Raw genomic sequence first — 24,844 nt, forward strand, 5'->3', positions numbered from 1 at the left:
TTCCAGACTGTCTTACCTGGTATATTAACACACCCTCTGTCTGCCAAACTAGGGGCTAATGATAATCAGTGTTCAGAAGCACTTTCAAGTTTCCTAAGCACTTTACACATATTATTTCATTTTATTCTCATAACAAGCCTGGGAAGTATGTGCTACAGTCATCTTTTCCAAATCACAACTTTCCCCTTTGTGGTTTTGCTATATCGAGGGTCTTCATAAGAAATTAAATGGGAATGTTTTGGGAAGTTTTGGGAAGCTACAGACGACTTACAAAGGTCAGCAGACAACCCAGAGCCTATGACCAAATAGTTAACCCAAATAGGGCCAACCATTTTATGCAGATTTTCCAGATGGCCGGGGCACCACACCGTAAACCCCGGTGATGTGGAAGGGATAACTATATTATCATCCTCATTTTACAGATGAGGAAATTAAAGCAGAGAAAGGTTACTTGACTTGTGGGGTGGGGAGGGTATCACACAGGTAGTAGGTCTGAGACTTGATTTGACCTCAGGTCTTTCTGACTCCAGGAGATCTAGCTGCACCTGGTAATTGCAAAAATTTCCCTGAAGAAAGCCTTTTGTTTTGTAAATCTTAAGGGTCTTCCCAAAGTGAGCCGCTGCTATGATAGCTCAGTGATAAATGACATCCCTCTCACTGTCCCAAGTTTTTCTGGGATCCTGAAGTACTTTTGGAATATGAAAAAGATTAAAACTACAGCTTCCCATAATTTTATTGTTCAGTGGTTTGGTGGGTTTGTTTGGTTTTTTTTTTTTTTTATTCTAGAGCTCTGAAAATTGGTAACCTATGCTAGATAGCAAAGGTACCTGATATAGCAGAACACTCTCAACCATGCCAGATAACAGAATTCCTTGGGCATAGGAAATGATATAAAGGCAGCACACAATCAGAAGGGTCAAGCCAGAACTCCATTTTAGAGAATTTCTGAACACACAAACAGGGACTTAACACACACAGAACCTATATCCCCTTTCAGGAAAATAGTCCACATTTTTCCAGAACTCTCCCACAGTTCTGACACTAATCATTTCTCAATACAAACTCACATTAAAAAAATAACAAATTCGATATTAATCTCTAGAGAGGAGACTTGATCGTTGACCAGAAAACAACAATTCTACAGTATCTTTGCCAAGAAAGCTCCAAATGGGGTCATGAAGAGTTGGACATGACTAGTTGACTAAATACCTACAACCATCTATTGCAAATGTTATAAAAGCAAAGCTTCCTGTGTCTTTTTTGGGCCATGGGGGCAGGGGATGGGTTTTGGGGAGGGAACTATTTTGTAAAACAAATTGAAATGCTGGCAATCATAATTGTCTCGAAGGCAAGGCCTTCAGATTTTTTGGAAGTATAGGGGATTAAAATTTCCCCCAAAGCAGAGTGTCAAATTCCACCCTTCTTTTTAGACAATCCGTTTCAATTCATATAAGGAAGTTAATTCCAATAAGATTTTGCAGTTATAGACTGTGTGAAAAAAGCAATTCCATGTCACTCCACAGGATTTGGCTGGGACACCATCAAGGTCCTGGTAGCTCAGTGATACATGTGACCGGTTTGTTCACCACTACTTCTAAAATGCTAAAGGATTATCATTCCAACAAAGTCTCTCTTTGGTCTTTAACAGTATGTAACTTTTCCCCCCACTGGATTTGACTTATGATCTTAGTCCCACCTGCATTTTCTTTCCAGTCCTTTTCTGTCTCTTTCCCCCAAATAGATAAAAAGGAAGTAAAGCAGGGTTTCAGTTCAATGACTACCAACACAAAAAACTTCCAAATTTACAAAGCTACAGATGGTAATGTTCACTTACAGTATGCTCCAGGGTAAAATTCCAAATGATTGACTTTGTTATCTAACTACAATGACAAACAAAGCCAAGAAAGATGTATTATGACTGAAATCTTCTCACTTCTCTCTTGGGCTCTTTCCTTTTTTTCAACAGCAAAAATGTGTTAGTTAAGGACTTGTTGCTATGGCAACAGAAGTCTTGGCACAGAATATCAACATTATTTTCCTTACTATCTGAAAAATTGGAATATTCATACCATAGAAATGGAGGATTTGGTATCAACTAATGCAAAGATAAATGTTTTAATTTTGAAGTTAAAATGATAATGAGGAAAGTGAGCAGTGATTTTAAAATATATATCCCTAGGTTATAAGAATTTATGATTTTATACACAAATTCTATTACTGAATAACTTGGGCTTTGTTAGCTGATCTCATTGATATTGGTAACCTTTCCATAGTAAAGGCTTTAACCCAGGGGTGCAGAACCTGCAGCCTCTAGGCCAAATGTGGTCTTTTAGGTCCTTGAGTGTAGCCTTTTTTATTAACGGGATTTGTTCTGTGAAGTTCAGATTCAGTCAAAGGTCTTTACTTGAATACCTAGAGGGCCACATGTGGCCTGAAGGTCCCAGGTTCCCCACCCCTGTTTAACCTATTCCAAGATCATGAAGGAAGTTTCTTTCATCCTGTGGGACTCTGGTCTGTGGCCCCTCCTCACTTCATGCCAGTTAAATTCATTTAAAAAACAAATTGAAATGACACCTCTGTGAAGATTCCTCCTTCTGTTCTGCCCTTTAGTAATTACTCTTTCCTATCTCATGTAGAACTTCTCTGCTATTTCTTTTGTGTTTTTTTTTTTGTTCCCCAAGGGAAAAATTTTAAGATTTTTGGTTAGGCTAATAAAGAAATTATAATTTGGCTATTTTGTAATTCAATATGCAGTCTACCTTTACTATATCAGGCAAATACAACACCTAAACACTAATGTTTCTAAAAAGATAGTCTCTCACCTTCTGACAGAGAGGTGATGGATCAGGAGTACAACTTGAGACATTTTTTTTTAACGTGATCAATGCAGGAATTTATTGGCCACACATTTTTGTTTATAAGGATTTTGTTCTTGTTTTCTTTTTCAGATATTATACATCTCACGAGAAGTGATGGATTAATTATGCAGAATGAGTTACATTTTTGAACATGACTAATATAGGAATTTGACTATGCATATTTATTACAAGGTATTATTGATTACTCCCTACATCCCTCCCTTCCTTCTTCCCTGTTTCTCTCTTCTTTCTTTCCTTCCTTCCTTCCTTCCATCTGGTCAATTGGTTATCAGGGTATGGCAACTCAAGTTTTTTGGGTTTTTTTTTAATGGGGCTTTTTATGACCATAGATGACCAGCAAGATTCATTAAAGAAGCCAGGGCCAATCAGGCCCAGGGCAGGATAGTCATCTTTCAGGGAAAAGCCTCCCTAGGTGGTGAGTAGGAGGAAGGAAGTTGGGTCAGAGAAATACTAGTCCTATCACAGCAGTCAACTACACTTCCATTTAATTCAAGCTTATCATCTAAAAGTTTACTTTTCCATATTTTGGGTTTAACTATAAGCTCAGTAATAATCTGTTGCAACAAGGAGAGAGGTGCACCTCTACAGCCTCATAATATTTTAAAATTCAGGATCATCTAGTCTATTCACTTAAACAATTTAAGATTATACATAAGCTGGAAAAAAATCTGAAAACAAGATTTCAGAATAAGTTTTTAAAAGTTTAGGTAAAGAATTTTTAAACATGGTCAATGAAGGACTGTGTTTTTCTTAATTATTCATATTTATTACAAATATTTGTTTGTTTTTTCTTTGTTAGTTTGAGGAGGGGGAGTCTTAATGGAGGTGGCTATGGTTAGGGTTGCCAAAAGAGGAAAGATAGAGAATGGGATCACTGAAGCACTTTTTAAAAATGCATAGAACAGATGAGAGGCCAGAAAGAGTCATAGACTAGTAGGACAACTTTGAAAGTTACCTAGTGATTTATTATATACTTAAAATGAAAATGTAATATATTGTTATAATAACTAGCTTGTTTTAAGACTAGGGGCAATATAATGGCCCCTAAGGTCCAAATGGTTCCCTTCTCTTCAGCTTCAAGGAGTTTATTTTAGACAAAAAGTTATGAGCGCAGTCTCAATCACTCCAAGTCCCCACTTAGGAAAATTTCTGACATTTAGGCAGAGTTTGAGCTTCCTGCCTAATTTACATTTATGTGTAGGGACTTTTTAGAGACTCTGGTTAACTCCTGGCTTCTTTGTGGTTGAAGCAAAATTCATTTTACTGGACACATTTAGGTAGTGGTGTTGTTCATTCTTCATTCTCAAAGAGGACCAATGACATCAGGAGGGTGATGTCTTTGACTTACAAGTGAATTGGATTTAAGTGAGGCAGGGCTGTGCAAAGTCATCAGCCTCACTCTCCCCTCCAAAGTCATCTGAATCCAGTGGCAAGACATAGGTCAGGACCACTGGTGATGACCCCAGATGTAGTGGGAGACCTTGGCTTTTTTTTAGGTCTTTCCCAGTTCTCAGTTTGTTTGAGGCAACACCCATTCAGTAAAGGCTAGGTAAGAGCTTAGGCAAAAGATAGTCTAGCTTGCCTTCACAAAAGAATCAGTCTGGGAGGGGAAGACCCTCAGAGTTTCTGGCCAGAAGAGAAATAATTGCTATTTATATGAATTCTCAGCTATCAAAACCCAAACAATAAGCCACACCTTTAGGTAAGGAAATAGCAGATTATAGTTTTCTCTTCCAAATCCTGACTTTTCCCATCTTGGTTTCAATATATCATGGATCCACATAAGAAATTAAATGGGAATTTTGAGGGAGTTTCGTGGAAGCCACAGACGACACATGAAGGCCAGCAGAAAACAGAAAAAGTTTAGAAACTCATAAATGCATAAAATATATGTATAGTATTGAATAATATCAACATAGTTTATCTTTTAATACCATAATAATTCAGACTTCTCTGGTACCAAGGGTCAAAAAATTTTACATGAATTTTCTAGATGGCAGGGGCGCCATACCTCTAACCCCTGTGATGTGGAAAGGATAGGTGTATATTATGATGCCTATGGATAGACAGGCATGAGAAAGGGACACTTGGGAAAGAACTGACCTTTTCTTGGGTCCCCCTTCAGTTCAGTTCTTTTGCTGTGATTCCTGTAAGGCCAGCCAACAACTTCCCTCAATATCTCCCTCTGCCACAGCTCCATCTCACCTTTGCTCCTAACAGATGTACTGGAATGCTAAGCTTGCTCCTCTCCAATCCAGATCCTCCTGAGAGAGGGCCTTCCTTTTACACTAGTTCCTTCGGGCAGTGGTTCTCATTTGGTGGTTCACATACCACCTAGAGGCTTGCCAACAGCCCAAGGGGTTTGTGTTCAAAATTCTTTAATGGCTCAAGCAGTAAGTGGATCTAAAACAATATTATGAGTAACATATTAAATTACCCTGGGGGTTCACAACAAATTTTTTTTTGTTATTGTTGAAAGAGGTTCAGGGAATAAATAAACATTGGCAACCACTGCCTGAGGGCACTGAGTCTCTTTAATATAGAGGCTTTGATTGATGCAGCAAGGAGGAAAGGCCCTGTTCATACTCACTTTAGATTGCTTCAATTAAGAAGTATGCTCACCTAATATAGGCAAATACTCTTAAATAGGGGGATAATCAAAGGAACCTGAGCCTTACAAAAAGCAAGGTGCACATAAGGGAGATTAGCAGTTTCATGTGCTATCTTCTTTTATTAACGATAAGAAACTACTATTTACATAACACTTAAAAGTGTGTATTTCCAAATATTATCTTGTTTGATACCTATAACTCTGAGTGGTGGGTGCCATTTTACAGATAGGGAAACTCAGGCAGAGGTTAAGTGACTTGAGCAAGGTCACATAGCTACTAAGTGTCCAAGGTCAAATTTGAACTCAAGAATTCTTGATTTCTGGTCCAAGGTTCAATCCATGGTGCCATTTAGCTGACTTCTACTCTAGTTGTGTTATTTTCTTTGATGTTTAAATTCAGAATTTAAAAAATAAAACAGTCTAGGTTAAGTATGCTACACAATGAATTTCAGATCTGTGACCAAAAAAAAATGTTCAAATTAGTTGGAAAAGCAGACTATGTTCTATGGCTTACAGAAATGAAATCCATGAGTTAATTAAATACTTCAAAAGATGACTGCTATGGGTTTGCTGTGGGCCCTCCCTTCAATGGAGGCCGATGAAATAGCTCCACACCTTAGCTGACAATCTTGATTAATTGCTGTGGTTAGGTTTTTGGTGATAACTCCAAATTTACCTGGACTGGACGTTGTGTCACTAACACAATCCATCAACTGGCTGTACTAGAATTAATTGAAACCTTTCCTGCTTTGTAGAAACTGGGAGAGCTGCTGACACACTCTTTTTGAGAACTCAGGCTCCTTCCTTCTTCTTCCTCCACCTCCCTTCATTCTACAATGAAAACACTTCGTAGGGTTTTGGTAAAATAAAGTTTAACAGTTTAAAACTGCATAATGACTGGATCAAGGCTCTGTTTGTATTTTTTGATGTACATCATTATGAATAATAATTTTTCTTTGATTACAGTATTAGTCAGGTGTTTTTTAGTGACACTTCTACATAGATGAGTTTACTATATCATTTTCCTTCTAACAGCAACTGGACATAAAGAGATTTCTGAATTGTTTATACTGTATACTTTCTGAAGGAGATTTCAACATAATTCTAAAACCACTCAAAAGGATTAGTTCATTGAATTCTAAAATAGGAAATGAAACATAATTCTGTTTGCTTAAACTTGTCCATTTTTATATAATGTTTAAGTATATTTAATACTGAATTAAAACATGTTTTAAGGTATAACTTTACATTAATTCAACAAAATACTTACGAAATACAAATTCAAGGCATAATGCTAGACCATAAAGTTGATATTAAATACACTATTTACTCAAATTCATCCTTTTAAAAATTATTACTTTCATTTATTTTAGTATTTAATACTCTCTTTTGTATGGCAAGCATTTTTGGCTCTTTGTAATCACCAACACTGCCTAGCAGGCAATATCTGAGATGCAGAGACATATTTCAGTGGGGAATTATATAGACCGTTATTGAATTTGTAAATTATTTTTATGCTAGTGATATATTCATTGCATTCTTAAGCTACACAAATTGGCTAGTGTGTATAAATAGTGAATAACTTTGCATATAATACTTCTATTGTTGCAGATATATTTTTCTTTATTAAAATTTATCAAAAAATCAGAAATAAGTAAGCCATATAATATACTCTAAGTAGCAAGTAATAAAAAACCCTTCACACAAAATTTACAATTATAGACAAAGGCTGAAAAATACAAACAAAATGAGAATTTGGTAAACTAATATAGGTTATTATTTACAAAATAACAATGATCACATTATGATGAACTTTTCATATGAAGATGAAAATTTTAATTTTGTTTCATATTATAGTGCACAAACTTTTGTGTTTAATGTTATAAAATTATCCAGGAAATAACTATTTGGAGAATCTGAGAATACATTGCTTATATTTGGTACCCATGAATCTCAGGCCCCCTTATTGAAATTAAACTTCTGTTCCCCTCCTATCTTTTAATTATCTAGGTACAGATTATGCATTGGCCAGCTGATTTTTTTATTGTTTTCCCCAGAAAGCTGTAATTCTAGCAAACCCATGGTTGCCTCCTGTGAAAGGTAAAGAACCAAAAAAGCAGCAGACAAGAAAGAGCAAAAAGGAACTAATAAAGTCCCTTTTATTTTTGCTGATGTAAGGGTGCTCCATTGATTCCCCCCATTCTTACTTAACAAAGGTAATTACTTTTAAGTGAGTGAGATAATTAACGGAGCCCCAACCTTACACAGGTATATTCCCCAGTGTTAGAACTGGGACACTTTCTAAGAACATTGTTAACTTATTTGAAGGAACAAACCTGTCTATTGCATCGAGTGATAGGTGCTTAATAAATGACTGTTGACTGATTAGTCTCGAAAATGTGTAAGTCAGTTAAGAGTACTAACATGAGACTAGATGGATTAGTTAAGAAAGCACATCTTGTTGGGTGGGCACTTTAAATGGTTAGATTATTTATAGATTGCTACTATGATGACCCAAATCATATGATTCTCTACCTGTGAAGTTTTGGTATTCTCCAACATTTTTTAAAAAACAAGACTATCTAAAAGACTAGAGATTTTAGACTTTTCTATAAAGGATGTGTATATAAAATTCTTCATTCATTAGCAATTTTGACAAAGTCTTGAAATCACAGGATAATCAAAATAAATGTATTTCTATAGACATGCTGAAATACAGATCACAGATAAATATATCTCCAAATAAGAGAGGATGTTCTAAAAATAATATCTACAGGACACTTGCCTCAGTTTAAAACTTCCATTTCAATTATTCCTACTTTGGAATGTTCATAATTTAATGCATTTTTATTTCTCCCTATATACACTATATTTCTGTATGTACATAGTGCAAACTAACTTATTTAAAAACTTTAAAGCGAAGGAAAAGGACATTTGCAATTAACTATACAAAATTTACATTTCAAAGAGGACAATCCTGAGTTTTCTGGGAGACTTAGCTTGCCCTCATAGCACCTTTTCTTTAAAATAGAAGTGCACACCCAAGTAATTCTGAGAATCAGGAATCTAGGAGTAATGCTATTTTCACAGACTAACATGGTTACTTTTCAGAAAACGTGAGCTGATCTGAAAAAGTGAATGGCAGTTCATCCGTTGTTTCTACAGGTACATTACTCCTAATGAATGGGGATGAATAATTCTGGTTACCATGACTTGAAATAAGTGTATCTGCAGTCTGGTTGCAATGACAACTACCTGAGTTAGGATCTGAATTGTAAACAATATGGAATGAATCTGGAGAAGAATGATAATGTTCAGCTGCCACTGAGGTGGGGTTAGGGTTCTGGCAAGGACTATTTGGCATGAAACAAGCCTGAAAGCAACTCTTCCTTCGTAGTCCTCGATGGATGTCTAATTTAGCAATGAGAGGTTTGCCAACATTCACTTCCTGTCTTTCTTCTATAGTATCTTCCATTCCTGGATATTCATAGGATAAACATACAGTGAAGATTAGGTGTTCCTAAAAATGAAAAGAAAAAATGTTTTAAACAGTGAAAATACATCATGCTCAAACATTTCCTCCTCCATATTGCAAATACTGTCAGATACAGTTGCCATGCTTATTTGTTGAAATTTTTTTCGCTCTTTTTTTATTCATTGTTACAAGAGATGGCTCTCTGGATAGAGTAGGGGAAGGACATATTTGGAAATGAGGTGACACAGAAACGAAAGATACCAATAAAAATAAGATAAAAAAATTCCCATCTCCTTTCTTAGGTCCTATAACTCTTCCTCTCTAAACCCATGATCTAACTCTTTTTGGCTATTTCCTGAATCCATTTCATCTCCCCTAAATTCACAGATGCTGCCTTTGCTTTCAGTGTCAGTCTGTGTCCATTCTCTGGAGTTGAAGTATAATCCCAATTCTTGAGACTGAAAGACAGAATTACATAGCCCTCAAATTAATTTTCCTAAACATTGTTATAAAGAATTCTGTGTATTGCAGCTTAGAAAACTTGCCCTCCACAGGTATGTCTAAAGCAACATTAACAAAATCATTTTTAAATAGGTGAAGGTACTATCTATATATATTGTTTGTTCAGTGGCTAAGTGGTTTGAAAATTTTATAAGGTAAAAACCTGTTTCTTACTTCAACACTTTAAAGAACTTAACTCTATTAGCATGGACTCTCCCTTAATTAATACAAATATCAACTTCTCAGTGACTTAGTAGATGGTCTTCATGAGATATAACGGCCAAAATAATTAAGTTCCTCTAACAACAAGCCTCTCCCAAACTGAGCTAGGCTGGTTCTCATATCACAGATGTAGAGTTAGTTCATCACCAGCTCTGTCTGCACTTAAAGGCTTTTCAGATTGGAAGAACTTGGTCAAACTTCTGCTCTGCCCACTTAGCTTCCAAGAACTCAGGATCAGATGCTCCACCTCATGAAACATCAAAATGGAACTTTAGTAGAAAAAAAATTCCATTGAGGTAGAAAGGGAAAGAAAACTAACTAAAACAAGTTATGGGTTGAATCTATAAGAGTGAGTATATGTACTCATATCAAATACTCTTAAGTAAAACACTGAAACTAAGCAGAGATCTACCTGTATCTAAAAAATAAAATTAAAAAAAAAATCAATCATAGAGAAATCTTCTCCACAAAAGACAGTTGGAAGAGTGAAAAATAAGATCAGAATAGTACTGGGAATTCTAAAACTGAGTTTGTTAATACCTTACTGTTAAACTTCTGCAAATCACCTCAATATTCTTTATTTTGAAGTTATTCAGCAAGGAAATGATAAAAGAATGCTAAAAAATTTTAAAAGCAGAATTTAGTCATAAAAGAAGGAATGATAATTGTATTTCTGAACAGCCCTAAGTTTTGAGACTTACAACCCAGAGGGCAGCAACTATAAGTTGCTGATATTTTATGAGGCAGCGATATCTTACCCAGTAGCCAGTCTGTTAGCTACTGAAATATCTGTGGACAAACAAAAGATTCACACTTTCAAATACAACCTCACGAATCATGAAATTCAAGGATGGTGGTTACCTTTAACTTCTGCAGTGAACTGAGTCGAGTGTAGAGGCAATGCTTGGGAAGATCCTTGGATACTAAATAGCTGCCAGTCTCTTCAGGGGTTCCTTTATTTGCATCTTTTGGATCAACATCTAGATCCTGTGAAAATTTAAGAGAGCCAACAAATCAATAATAATCACCAAGCAATTATATCATGTAGAAAATCTTAAGAGAATCCTAGCATTAAGTACACTTCTAGTTTAGAGGGAGCATGGGATGGTGGCCAGGCACTGGACTTGGACTCAGGAGGTGAGCAGAGCCACTTTTCCTTGCTATGCCTTAGTTTCCTCAGTGCAAAAAGGAGGTTTGGATTTTGTGAGTCTAAGGTTCTTTCCAGCTCTCTAAATCTTTGACTCTATTAATAGAATACACTAGAAAAGTACATGGAAAAACAGAATTGGAAACCAAAACTACTTGATTAAGTGAATTTTTAAAACAACGATTCAAACAACTTGAATAATAAAAATAGGGTGAGAAGACAAAGTATCAGCGACTTATTTTCATGGATAGCAATACACTAAGCATTTTAATAGCCTACATTTTGGGCTAAGCAGATGATTCTTTACCTTGAACTAAAAAGATCTTGCACAATGCCTTCCAGAGAAGAGGTACTTAATGCACATTAAAATGAAAATGCAATCAATAAACAACGTTGCTAAGATTATCTCCCTACATGCTCATGCCAAGTGCATGGAGTTCCTGCTGACCTTTAATTATAATAGCCTTAACCCACAGTCAGTACATTATTTAAATCTTCAAGGGATTCTAGTGTACTGAAAAAGTGAACTTACCATGTATGTAGTTTTCTTTTTAAAAGATTATTGTATTCTTTAGATACCAAAACAGAATTCTTGTCTGTTAAATACTTAGAAGTGATATTAGTAGCTGATTCCCATTGCACCAGTAGATTATTATAATGTATTTAGCCAAAAGGGCTAATAGAGATGTGAGTTTAAATGAGATTCATCAGAGTTTAAAATATAAATCCATGGTAATTTCCATTTTTATAGTACATTTTATTTTTCACATTACTTCATTTTAGAACAAAATAATATTTTAAGCCTGCCTTTTCTGTATTAATGTAATTTCTTTTTTTATACTCAAAAACACTGAATAACAAAACAGCTTAGTAATCAATTTTTTAATATTGTGATCATTATCACTAACATAAGACAATTCTCTCTCTAAAACTATATATCTATTATCAGATAGGGAGCATTTTACTTTTCAATAAATGAATACTGTAAAAAAAGTAATAAGAAAGATGAGTAACTTACAAATGGGAAATCTGTAACATAGGCTTCACACATCATTATTTCAGGTGGTTTGTAAACTATTCTTGTATAGATTATCATGACATTGGAAAACTCAGCTGCAAATCCTAGCTGAATCTGAACACCAGATTTAAAATCAAGACACATACTTTCTGGAAGTTCTGGAAAAAATGTTGTGCATATTTAAGTTATTATTTAAAGAGTTAAATTTAAAAAGCCTTGATAAAATTTCTTGACAATATAAAACACACATACTTCATCTACTACACTTTACTCCTCAGTTAGATTAACTGAGTGGTTACATTAACTACTTCCCTGGTGGGAGGGACCATGTTTGATTGTCCTTCTGTCTCTTAAGGTGGCTAGTACAACAGGTATTCAAGAATACTTGTTAAATTTTACTCAATGATGCAAATGATGTATTTTGATATTTTTAAAAAATGACTCAGTTGTTTGCGAAATCATCCAATACCTACTTTTCATGTGGATGGAACTACAATATTTATATGGTATTTTACATTTTGAATGTGCATTAACATTAATTTATCAACAGGAGATCTAAATCTTACTTAAGACTATTATATTTAGTGACAGTGTGTTATAGGTGTTCAACAAATACAACTAATAGGTTTATACATAGTACAGACACTTCTAAGGGTCCAAAACTGTTTTAGCTTCTTACACCAAACCTTAGAGTACTGCCAACATAGAATGAAATAGAATAAAGTATAGATGGAGAAGAATCTAAATAATTCATTAGCTTGATAATTATTTCCTCAATAAGAAGAGCTGGCCATATTAAACAATTACAATATATTAGTTTTACTTATGGGGTTATTAGTCTCTTTGTCTAACATCATACTGAAATTAAATGCAAACTGAAATTTAGAGCCTGATTTAATTCTGTGTTCCCTTTTAAGGCTAAAATGCTTTTATAATAAAGTTGGAAGAAATAATAACAATTTTAAAAACTCTATAATGTCATATTAATATATTTCTAGAAAGATCTTACAAAATAAAATTTACTGTACCATGTGCCTTGGCCCATTGCAAATTTCGCACCAAGGATTCTGGAGAACATAATGTTTGTTGTATGGGATCAGTAAGTGCCCTCTTTTCAGATAAACTGCTTCGAATCTCTAAGGCCTGCTTGCCTTTGGTTAGGTGACATTTTCCCATATCTAAAAAGATGATATATTCATAATACATGTGTAATATGAACACACACACACATATATAAAACATACATATAGGATTCAGACAATGATTACTCTCACTAAAATAATCATCATATCAATACAATCTATTTTTCTTGCTTTCAATTATCTTACTCTAATTTCTATAAATTCTCTTCCTATACATCTCTCTCTCAAGGCTAATTATATATCAGAGTTGGTTGGGAAAACCCAAGTGATGATCAAGATTTTAAAATATATTTTTTATTCTGAAAAAGAGAAAACACAAATAACGTAGGCAACATTGAGATCTTAATTCAGGGTAGAGGTAGGTTGACTTCTCAGGATTGTTTCCAAACCCAAAATTCAGCGTAATTTTTGAAGGGATCAGTTAACACAGCCCATTAGGTAACCTTGTACGATTTCAAAATACAATACTGATCATTGATTTAAATATATCATGATCTACTTTGAAGCATATTAATTCCACTGCATTACTCAGTTCACTAAATAAGAATCACAGTATTACTTTCCTTCTTTTAAATTATTACAATATATTATATTCCATATTGGTGACAAATTTAGTGGAGTAATCTGAGCAGAATGAAATGTGATTCTTAATCCAGAATATATAAACAAACAAAATTAGTGGATTCAAAGAAATTTTAAAAGAAGATTCACAATGTTAAAGAAAGTTGCTCAAATTTTTAAAAGTTGGGCAAGCCTTTTTGAAATTTTTTGGAATTCTTAGGAGAAATGAAGTATACATAATATATTTTTTAAAAGCCTCCTTTAAGGGGGCACTTTGTTAGTCTAAGAAAAAAAATCTTCTGTTTGCTCAAAGATAAAGTATACAGTTATAACTGAGGAAGATAGTAGCCCTTTAAAAATTATTGATATCTTTTGTTTTTAATATCACTTCTGAACCTATTCTGCCACACTTGACCCAGTGAGGCCTCCCTTGTGAAACAGAGTTGTTTTTAGAAATAAAAAAAAGAGAGAAAGAAACAATTTAGTAAAATTAACCAACAAATCAGCTGAATCTGATAGTACATACAACATCCCACACCTATAGCCCTTCACCTCTGGAAAGAAGGGAAAAATTTTTCTTATCTCTTCTCTAGGGCCACCTGATCATTATAATTATACAATATTCAGTTCCATTTTTTTGTTCAATGTATTTACATAGTTATAGACATTGTGTATAGTATTTTCCTGGGTTTTTTCCCTTATTTTACTCTGCATCAGTTCCTAAGTATTCCCATGCATCTCAAATACTTAATATTAATAATTTCTTAAGACACAATACTATTCCATTGCATTCTTTTTATCTTTTCTTTTTTTTAAAAAAATCTTTCTTTCAAAGAACAGAATAAATGGAGGGCAGGATAGGATTAAGGGAAATAGAGTTAGTTTTTCACAACATGTCTACTATGGACATGTTTTGCATAACTGCACATGTACAACCTATATTAAGTTGCTTGCCTTTTCAATGAGGGTGGCTGGGGAGGGAGGAAGAGAGAAAATTTGAAACCTAAAGTTTTAAAAACATATGTTTAAAAAAATGTTTTCACATGCTACTGGGAAATAAGAAATACAGGAAATGGGGTACAGAAGTCTATCTTGCCCTACAGGAAAACAGAAGGGGAAGGGGATAAGAGAAGGGGAGAGAGATAGAAGAGAGGACAGACTAGGGGAAGGGATATTCAGAATGCATGACATCTTGGGGTGGGGGGAGGAGGGAGATGGGGGTGAAAATTTGGAACTCAAAAACTGGTAGAAGTGAATGTTGAAAAATAAAAATAAATAAATTTATATTTAAAAAAATCATTCTTTCCATTAAAACATTTGAAATCAAAAAATACTAAATATGGATAGAGCACCGGCCTTGGAGTCAGAAGGACATGAATTCAAATCTGGCCTCAGATATTTGACACTTACTAACTGTGTGACCCTGGGCAAGTCACTTAACCCTATTGCCTAGGAAAAAATACCAAAAAAAAAACCCTAAATAAAATGAGCATGTCCTTATACTGTAGGACAGAAGGAGAAGACTGTACACAAAACTACAAATCTCTATTCTTTTTTAAGTATATAATAAATTCAACACACAACTTTGAAAGCTGTCCTGCTAGACTGTGATTCCTTCTGGACTTCCTTATATTTTCAACTCATTTTGGGGGGAACGCTATTCCTAATTCCCTTCTACTTATCACTCAACCCCCCTAATGAAAAAAGAAAAATAAAACCGTTTATATGCATGGTACCAGCCGTTTTCTCACAGTGTATCTAAGAAAACTTTCCTTACTCCTATACTTAGAAATCATGTTGTTTAATCTCCTTATTTTATTGAGAAGACTGAGGAAAAGGCCTTTGTCCTCAAGGAGCTCACATTCTTATAGGGGATAACACATTCAAACAACTCTATACTGAGTAAACAGAAGTTAATTTCAGATAGCAAGCACTCACAGTGGTGAGAAATGGGAGAGGTCTCCTGCAGAAGGTGTGATTTGAGCTGAATCTTGAAGAAATCCAGAAAAGCCGGGGAGTAGAGATGAGAAGGGAGAGCATTCCAGATATGAGAGACAGCTAGTGAAAAGGCGTTAGATTAGCACAGTGGATAGAGCACTGGGCTTGGAACCACAAAGTCTTCATTAAGCTCAAATCTGGCCTCAAACACTTACTAGCTGTGTGATCCTGGGCAAGTCACTTAACCCTGTTTGCCTTAGTTTCCTCATCTGTAAATGAGCTGGAGAAGGAAATGGCAAATCACTCCAGTATCTTTGCTAAGAAAACCCCAAATGGGGTCATGAAGGGTTAGATATGATTGAAAAATTATTTAACAACAAACAACAACAGTGAAAATTCATGAAGTTGGGAGATGGAGATAAAACGCATATACTGGAATGACAGAACTTTAGAGTTCCACTACATATTTTAAGAGAAATAACTTTGTATAATAAACACTGTCTCCAAACTCTAATAATCCCAAGTATGGGGAGAGGAGAATTCTAAAAACAGGGACCTGGAGGAATAGCTCCCCCTAAATTTTCACTTTTACCTTCTGCAACTTCATCCAGTAAGACAGTAATTTTCTTGTCTTCTAACAACCGATCTTTTAAGAACTTCATGAAGATCCCATTTGCTAATCCAGAATGCTGGATTTCAAAAGCTTCTGCTCCTTGGCATCTTTAAAATAGTAATAAGAACCATAGATTTGTTACAAAGTAAAGAGGTTTTCCTAATTACTGATGGACTTACTTTTCCCACTTTTGTTTGGGAACATACAAGCAATATGCCTCCTTGGATCTGAAGTTTCTATTCAGAGAAGTAGTGTAACATTGCTGGATGAATTTGACTACCAGGGGAAACTAAGGGACAAGTATATTTGTAACAAATTGCTGTAAATCTCTAGTTTTTTAATCAAAGAAAAGAGATCATTACTAACAGACCTCTTCAAGGTTATAAATAGGGAAGTCAAAGATAAAATGCATTAAGAGTCAGTTTCATAAAATAGGACATTTTTTAAACAAATATTAAGCTTTCTTACGTTGCATATCCAAAAACAATATTAGCAGTGACTCTCAGGGCATCCAAGATTGGAATGGTGTCATCATAATCATTTCTAGAATAAAAGCAACAGATAAGGAAATAAAATGGGAAAAATATCTTAAAATAGCAAAAATAAAGTTAGTAAAACTACCATATTATAACTTTGTACTTAATATTTTTTGAGTCGACAAAAGACACACAAATAGGTTACAGAAGTAGTTCCAGAATTACTTTATCTGATGATTTTATCCCTTTTCTTCCCTTTATTTGGCATTTCTTTCATGGCCGCAAAAGAAGTGAGGCCCAATTTACATACAGATGAGAAGAAAAACAGAGTTAACAACATTTTCCTTTCTTCAGATCAGAAGAGACGATAAATAGTTTTGACTATCTGTTGACTAAGGGTGAATAGATAATACCCTTGGGAAGGGTGAACAAGAACAGAGGATGTGGGGATTTCCTATACCTAATAACTCTCAGCATCTTAAAGCACCACTTTGAGCCAGTTTGTGTTTCTCCTAAATTCCTATAAATTACAATCTGAAATGAACTAGAAGAAAATTAACAAAGCATAGTGGAAAGAACACTAAATTTGGATTTAGTAGATCGAAGTCTGAAGCCTTGCTCTGTAATTCACCTTTCTGGACCTTAAGTTTCCTTACCTGTAAAATGAAGGTAGTAGATTATCTGCCTTCAGGCTCTAAATTCTATGACCTATGGCCCTGCTGCTACATATTTAAACAAAAAATACAACAAAAGTGGATCTGATTAACATCAGGCTAGTTTGCAAAAAGTACTAATCATATTTGATCTCTATATCAGCTCTATCAACCAAGAAATTGAACCATTGAACTAGAAAAGTCTGAAAAGCAAACAGAAGTCAGTGAAGTTGGAATCAGGAAATCTGACTCGTTATAGCACTATAGTGCACTGATATGAGCCCCATCTTCAGTACCCAATCACTAGCAAGAACTATTTCCATTATGTGGGAATAACTTTGCAATTTATCTTGTGTGAATGCAGGTAAAAGCTACTTAACCATGGTGACTGGCTTCATGAATTTAGGTCACAGAGAACAATTTTTTCATAGCAATAGTGTTACAAATGGAATGTGCTTTCTTGGACAATCAAAATTTGGAAAGTAAAAGCTTAAGATTAGTTTTTACAGTGACCTGAGATTAAAATAAAGCTGGGCAGGAATGTCTGGATAAACTAACAGACCTAAGATAGGGAGATCTGAAGTCATCAAAAAATCTGAGGCTGGCAGCCACTTGAATGAGAATGGTAGTAGTGATGATGGTGAAGGGGTGGATGGTTGGAGGACAAAGAAGATGAATCCAGAGACATTTTGAAGACAGTTGGGAAAGTGGTTCATTATTCTTTAGGAATTTCCTAATTCAACAAAATTTATTAAATGCCCAAGGTGTACAAGGCACTGGAGATAACACGAATTAAAAAAAAAAACAGTCCCTGCCCTCAAGGAACTTAAATTCTACTGGTGAACACCAAACACAAGTAAATATGAGGCATTATTCCCATTTTAATCAGGTAGGAAACTGAGGTCAGAGAAGTCCACTGGCTTGCTCACAGTATGTAGCCAGTATCAGAGGTGGGATCTTTACCTAGGTCTTCCTGACTCTGAGTCCAGCATTAAATCTATCACACATTACAATGATACTGGCATATCATCTATAGGTTTAATTCTCTTATGCCCTGTATATCATATATATGGAGAGTGAAATAACTAGATACAATAAAAATAAATTTTTTGATGAAACATAATTTCTTCCTAAATAAAGTAAATTAGTGATCTAAAATCCATTAAGTGAAGTGGCTTTTGCTTGAATTCTGGTACATGCTAAATAAAAGATAAACTTTTATTGCATATAAACTATATATATATATATATATATATATATACACACACACACACATATATATATATAGTTTCCATTTTTAGTTTTCAGCAGAGATGAAATATCTATTTAAATAAGAATTACCTTCTCATTTCATGTAATGTCAATCATTCTGATTTCTGTAGATTTAATACTCAGAGACAAACATTTCATTACTTAGAATAAACTCACTATTTAACAAAGAATAAAAACCTTACCTTTTCCGACACATATCCAACAAGAACACATTGAGTCCGGTCTCTTTTTCTTGCATCAATTTAAGTATACTTTGCACACACAGGCAATTTGCAGACCTATATGGATTTGGAGCATCCACAGGAACCATAAAACTGTTCCCATAGTTTTCATAGCCATGTCCCGCATAATATAATAAGCCTGAGAGAACAAATACACCCAGAGAAAATCTTTCAATCTGAACATTCATGTTTTAGAAAATGCAATTTATTCATTGAATGTTGAATAAACAAAATTTAGGAAATAAAATGCATGAGAATGAATGCTCATAAATAAAGATACAAAAATAAATCATACAATGGAAAGAATAATTTGCTTCACACCTAAAATCCAATTGGTAAGACAGCAAATGCCAACTAAACTTGAGTTAAATTTTTTTTAACAGTTTAAGTTCAAGTACTGCTTTTGAAAAACAGAGGAAACCTAAGTATATAGCAACTGTAGAGAGGAGCACAAAATAAAATATATTATCCCTGCCCTCTAAACTCTTGTAATCTAGTCTGGGAGACAAGAACATACATACACACAGTGGCATACGATGAAATGCCACCAGAAGATGGGTGCTCAGTAAACAACTGGCCTTACAGCAGACGTTCCATACAAGCAGGAGTAGTGAATTTCCTCTAATGCACACAATAGAACATAACCAAGGCAGCCAGTCCAACATAAACTGTCAAAATCTTTGCCTAAACTAGTTGTTTTTTAATTTTTTTAAACTGGTTTCTTTTTAAAAAGTGTTTTTTTTGTTGACATCACCATAGTTATCTCAAGTATTCCTCTCTCCTCTCTCTCTCCCAGAGACCCATCCTATATGACAATATTTTTAGAGAAGGGGAAAAAAGAGTCAGTCCAACTGATGGACATGCTCAAAGGGTCTGAAAACACATACAATGTGTAACACTTGTGGACTTCCCACCTCCACAAACGGGGTCGGTGGATCCTCTCATCTCTCTTCCTTTGAGTCCTTTGATTTTTATAATTTTTAAAATTCATTTTTGATTTTTTGGTCTGTAATAGTTATTTCAATTCATATTGTTGAAGATACTGTGTATATTGTTTTCTTGGCTCTGCTTCCTTCACTCTGAATCAGTTCACATAGACTCTTTCCATGTGTACTTACCTGTAATACACATAATTTCTTACAACAAAGTAATATTCCATTACATTCACATACCACAATTTATTTAGCCCTTCCCCAATAGATGAGTATCTACTTTATTTCCAATTCTTAACTATCACAAAAAGTGTTGCTATAAATGTTTTAGAGTATATGGAGACTCCCCTCTCCCCCCCTGCCCCCTGCCCTTATCATGGCTTCCTTGGAGTTAAGCTCAGTAAAACAGTCTCTGATTTGACATTTTAGTCACTTTATCTACATAATTCCAAATTGCTTTCTAAAATAGTTCTACCATTTCATAGTTCCACCAATAATCTATCAGTGTACCTATCTTTCTACAATACTTCCAACACTATCACCATTTAAAAAATTATTTTTGCCAATTTTCAGGGTGTGAGGTAAAACGTTATGGTTGTTTTGATTTGCATTCCTCTTATTATGAGTGATTTGGAATATTTTTTCATGTGGTTGTGAATACTTGTTAGCTCTTTTGAGAATTTTGTTCATATCTTTGGACCATGTAATGGCTATTAATCATATAAACATGTATATCTATACACACAGACGTGCATGCGTGCGTGTGTGTGTGTGTGTGTGTGTGTGTGTGTGTGTGTATACACATATAGATAGATAGATAGTTTATATATCTTGGATACCAAACCTTTATTCGACAAATCTGATATGAAGATTTTCCCCCCTATCAACTCCTTCTCTTCTTATCCCAGATGAATTAATGTTGTCTATGCAGAAGCTTTTCAGTTTCAAGTAATCAAGCTTATCTACTTTATCTTTTATAACTGTACTTCTTGTTTGTATAAACTACAGTTGTAAAACCTCCTGCACAACTGATGGATACGATTGCAGAATGAGAAAATTAAGGACAGAAAGCAAAAGCAGAGAGTATTAAAAGCAATGTGATTAATACTTTGATTAATGCTTGCTTCTACTTTCAATAATTTTATTTTTTTCCAAATATAATGGCATAAAGTATGCTATTAATATAAATGAATTAGTTCTATTTTTAGGTGTCTATAAAATATTTATTAGAAAATTTGTTTACATTTATTATTTTCCACAAATGTTTTTAGCATAAAAGACATCTTTATCTAAGTCTAAATTCATCATCTATACCCCTAAATCTATTCTTCTTCCTGACTTCCCTATCTCTGTCAATAGCATCATAATACTACCAGGCACCTATGCTTATGGCCTAAAGATATTTTTGATTCTTCTTTATCTCTAAAAAAGACTATAAGCTCTATGAGGGCAAAAACCTTGTCTTCTTTTAACCCTGGAGATTTAGCACAAAGCATAGCACATAATAAATAAGTGCTTCATAAGGACTTGTTGAACACAAAAGAAAAATCAAGAAGATGAATCCGAGTTTCACATCTGGAAGGAACTTCAGAGGTCCTCAAGTTCAGCCCACACTTGAAAAAGAAGCCCCACTAGAACAAATGCTTGCTGACTTGACACTTGACAAATGGTCATTCTGCCTTTGTTTGAAGACTTCCAGTAAGAGGAAATACACTGTATTATATTACCATGATTTCACTTTCTGAGAGCTATGAGGAAGTTCTTCTTTAAGTAAGCAGGGTGGGTAGAGTTGGGAGAGATAATTTTGATGAGCTCATCAGAAAGTGATGCTTTGTTGGGCCTCTTTGATGTCTCATACCTTTCCCTATGGTGTGGGCATGTGAAGTGATACCTTAGGAAGATAACTCTTGATTAGGTCTCAGTGAGTGAGGCTTCCTCAAATTGAATTATTTGGTTTGCAAGGAAAAGAAATTAGCATTTTTAAAGCACCTACTATTTGCCAGGTACCGTGCTAAGTACTTTACTAATATGATCTCATTTGATCCTCACAACAAACCTGGAGGTAAGTGCTATTATTATTATTCTAATTTTATAGTTAAAGAAATTAAAGCATACAGTGTCACATGACTTGTCTAGGGTAACACAGCTAGTAAAGTGTCTGAGGCCATATTTGCACTCAGGTCTTCCTTGACCCAGGCCCAGTGCTTTATCCATTGTACCACCTACTTGCTCTCAAGTTGCTTATTTATGGGCCACTGAGAGATCCTTCATATGTTTTCTACATTTGTTTATGGGTTCCTTAAGAGTTGCTTATAACTTTCGCATTTTCTATGTGAAATAAAGTAGCACATTACCTCGAACGGGAGCTAGGGACTCTGTTACCCATTGCTGTGCAAATCTAGACATGAATTATACACATAAAATATATTCTGAGATTTCTGACTGTGAAGTCTAGATGGCAAAAAATACAACAACAAGCTAAAGAGATAACGATCTTTTGGTTTAGTATTTAGGGCTGGTGCTGACCCATGAAATGCCAGAGTTGGGGACTCTGGGCCACAGGTTATAATTTCATGAAGCCTAAATTTCCCTCTTTGCAACTTTTCCCATTGCTCCTAACTGTGACCTATGGGGTCAAAAAGAACAAGTCTACCCTCTCACATGACAGCCTTTTGAGCACTTTAAGGGAGCTATCATACCCCTTCCTGGACTTCTCTTCACTCTTTTCCTTCAACTGATCTTCCTACAGCATGAATTAGAGGCCCCAAGCTATTTTTGTTTCCTTGCTCCAGATGCTTTCCAGTTATCAATATCCTTCCTAAAATGTGGGTAGTCCAAATATTAGACATGTGCTCTGAGCTGTGGCAGGAGAGGGCATTTAGAAGATTATGCCTATATTTCAGGACATCAGGCATTAAGTGGTAAGGTATGAACCTTAACTGGGTTTTCCTTATCTACCATTACATTTCCTATTGCCTTGAAGCACAGAATTTTTAAACTAGTTCACAAACATTTTAGAACTGTCTTAAAAATATTTATGGAAATGAAAACAAATATCCAAACAAATTATATATTTTAATGTATTTTTATAATGATTTTTATAATGAAATTAGTAGTATACTTTATGTAGTTATGGGTAAGAAAAACAAGAATAGTTCAAAGTAAAGGGAAGCAAGTTTTAATTAAGGAACAACAATCACATTAATCTTATCCCCCTAAATTCTTTATTCTTAACATACTATGGCCACAACCCAGTGAATTTTATTTTGGTAACTGATTTCATCAGGTTATGTAATCATCTACCAATTGTGCTCTTAAGTGGGCATTTAAATAAGTGGATCGTTTGTAAAATAGATTTTGATAGTTTATTTTGGACTGATATGCCACTGGATGAGTTTGGGGAACTTGATTTCATTGCCAGGGTTCCTGTGCAACAACTGTTTGTGTTAGCTGTATTATACTTCTATTTTAGAGATGATGAGGTCAGTTAGATTCAAGAAGTCAAAGATAAGAGTTGTAAAACATGGTCACTGAAACAGAGCCAAGTGCTGATACCAGTTATTCATTAAATACAGACCTAGCTCTGAAACACACTGGCTGGATGACCCTGGGCAAATTACCTAATTTTTCGGAGTCCTACATGGTGATATGCACTGGCAGAGAAAGACAGTTCCCACATCAATGAAGCCAAAAGTCCAATCCCTGTTTCTATATATTCACTACCTCTAACAGCCTACTACATGTGTGGAATAAAATATTTTGGTTCATTTGCAAACATCTGAAATGTATAAAAACATGAATTTTATAAAAAATGAAACTTCAAAGTATAGCCAATTTCTTCAAACTAGTTACTATTAGCTATAAAGTTTGTCAATTCTTCCTTCACAATGTCTTATGAAAGGGACAGACATCTCTCCATTCCTATCTAAATCACCTGTAGCAGACTACATCTACATCATCCACCTGTATCAAATAATCACAGACTTAGGTTTACACAAGAAGAGCTGACGTTCAGAGGTTAAATGATATGTCCAAGAGGCACAGAGTTAGAAACAGCCACACTGAGCAATGACTAATACTGATAGACTTAACCCTTCTCAGCAATATAAGGATCTAAGACATCTCCAAAGGCCTCATGATGGAAAATGCTCTCCACAAAGAAGAACAAACCATAGAGTTTGAATGCAGATCGAAGCATACTATTTACTATTTTTTTTCTTTCGTTGTGTTGTTTCCTTTTTCTGGTGGTTCCTCCTTTTGGCTCTGATTATGACTTACAACATCACTAATGTGAAAATATGTTTAATAGGAATGTATATGTATAGCCTATGTCAGATTGCGTGCCGTCTTGGGGAGGGAGGTGAGAAGCGAGAGGGAGAAAAATCTGAAGCTCAGAAGTTTTTGGAAGTGATTGTTGATAATTCAAAATAAATTATTTAAAAATATTTTTTTAAAAAAGAGGTACAGAGGCAGCTAGGTGGATAGAGCACTGGCCCTGAAGTCAGGAGGACCTCAGTTCAAATCCAGCCTCAGACCAAACACTTGACACGTACTAGCTGTGTGACCTTGGGCAAGTCACTTAACGCCGACTGCCTCACTTTAAAAAAAAAAAAGATGTGCAGAGTTAAGATCTGACTCCAAACCCATTGTAATTGCCTCCATGAGTCCAATTTCTACTACCAATAATCCCATTCTGCCTGATTAATATTCATAATTTGAATTTTATAGTAACTGTATTATCTTATTTTATAGTTGAGGAAACTGAAACTTGTGTCTGACACAAGTTTCAGTGGTCAACACAGAATAAGGGTGGGCTTTAGAACTTACAGAGTGAAAAGCCCAAGAGTGTACAGCCTTGAACAGATGAATTTGGGCTTCATATCAAGTACTCTGTTCTCTACAGAAGCATCACCTACATCATACTCTCTGTCACATTACTAGCACAGCAATTATAAAAGACTCAGAACTCAGAAATATCCAGTAAATGATACAGAGATCTATAGAACTTTAAAGTATGCATATGAAAATTTAAAATGGTATATATAGTTTATAATAAAGTTATAACACAGTTCAGATCAGAGTTACAGCTATCTAAAATAAACTTTCCAAATTTACTTTCTCTTTAAGTATGGCATATGCATTTAACTAACTACTCCATTTATGAAGGGTAGTAGGTCAAAAGA

At 34.8% G+C, this 24,844-nt stretch overlaps 1 protein-coding gene across 7 annotated transcripts in view; it reads right to left on the reverse strand.

Annotated features, from left to right (window-relative positions):
- Nucleotides 1-6,651: 6,651 nt before the first annotated feature.
- Nucleotides 6,652-24,844, reverse strand: part of MALT1 (MALT1 paracaspase) — an 87,752-nt gene continuing 69,559 nt past the window's right edge. For 5 of the 7 annotated variants that reach the window (XM_078153238.1, XM_078153235.1, XM_078153236.1 and 2 more), the window contains 8 exons: nt 18,691-18,868; nt 16,576-16,650; nt 16,087-16,214; nt 15,495-15,614; nt 12,882-13,031; nt 11,854-12,011; nt 10,550-10,675; nt 6,652-9,010 (listed from right to left, as the gene is read on the reverse strand). In XM_078153238.1, coding sequence (XP_078009364.1) covers nt 8,591-9,010; nt 10,550-10,675; nt 11,854-12,011; nt 12,882-13,031; nt 15,495-15,614; nt 16,087-16,214; nt 16,576-16,650; nt 18,691-18,868 — 1,355 coding nt within the window. In that variant the 3' untranslated portion in view covers nt 6,652-8,590. The remainder of the gene's footprint in view (nt 9,011-10,549; nt 10,676-11,853; nt 12,012-12,881; nt 13,032-15,494; nt 15,615-16,086; nt 16,215-16,575; nt 16,651-18,690; nt 18,869-24,844) is intronic. The other 2 variants (XM_020994893.2, XM_020994886.2) reach the window with 1 other exon arrangement.

This window comes from Phascolarctos cinereus, unplaced genomic scaffold (genome assembly GCF_003287225.1).
Source record: "Phascolarctos cinereus isolate Bilbo 61053 unplaced genomic scaffold, phaCin_HiC Scaffold_4;HRSCAF=312, whole genome shotgun sequence".
NCBI lineage: Eukaryota > Metazoa > Chordata > Mammalia > Diprotodontia > Phascolarctidae > Phascolarctos > Phascolarctos cinereus.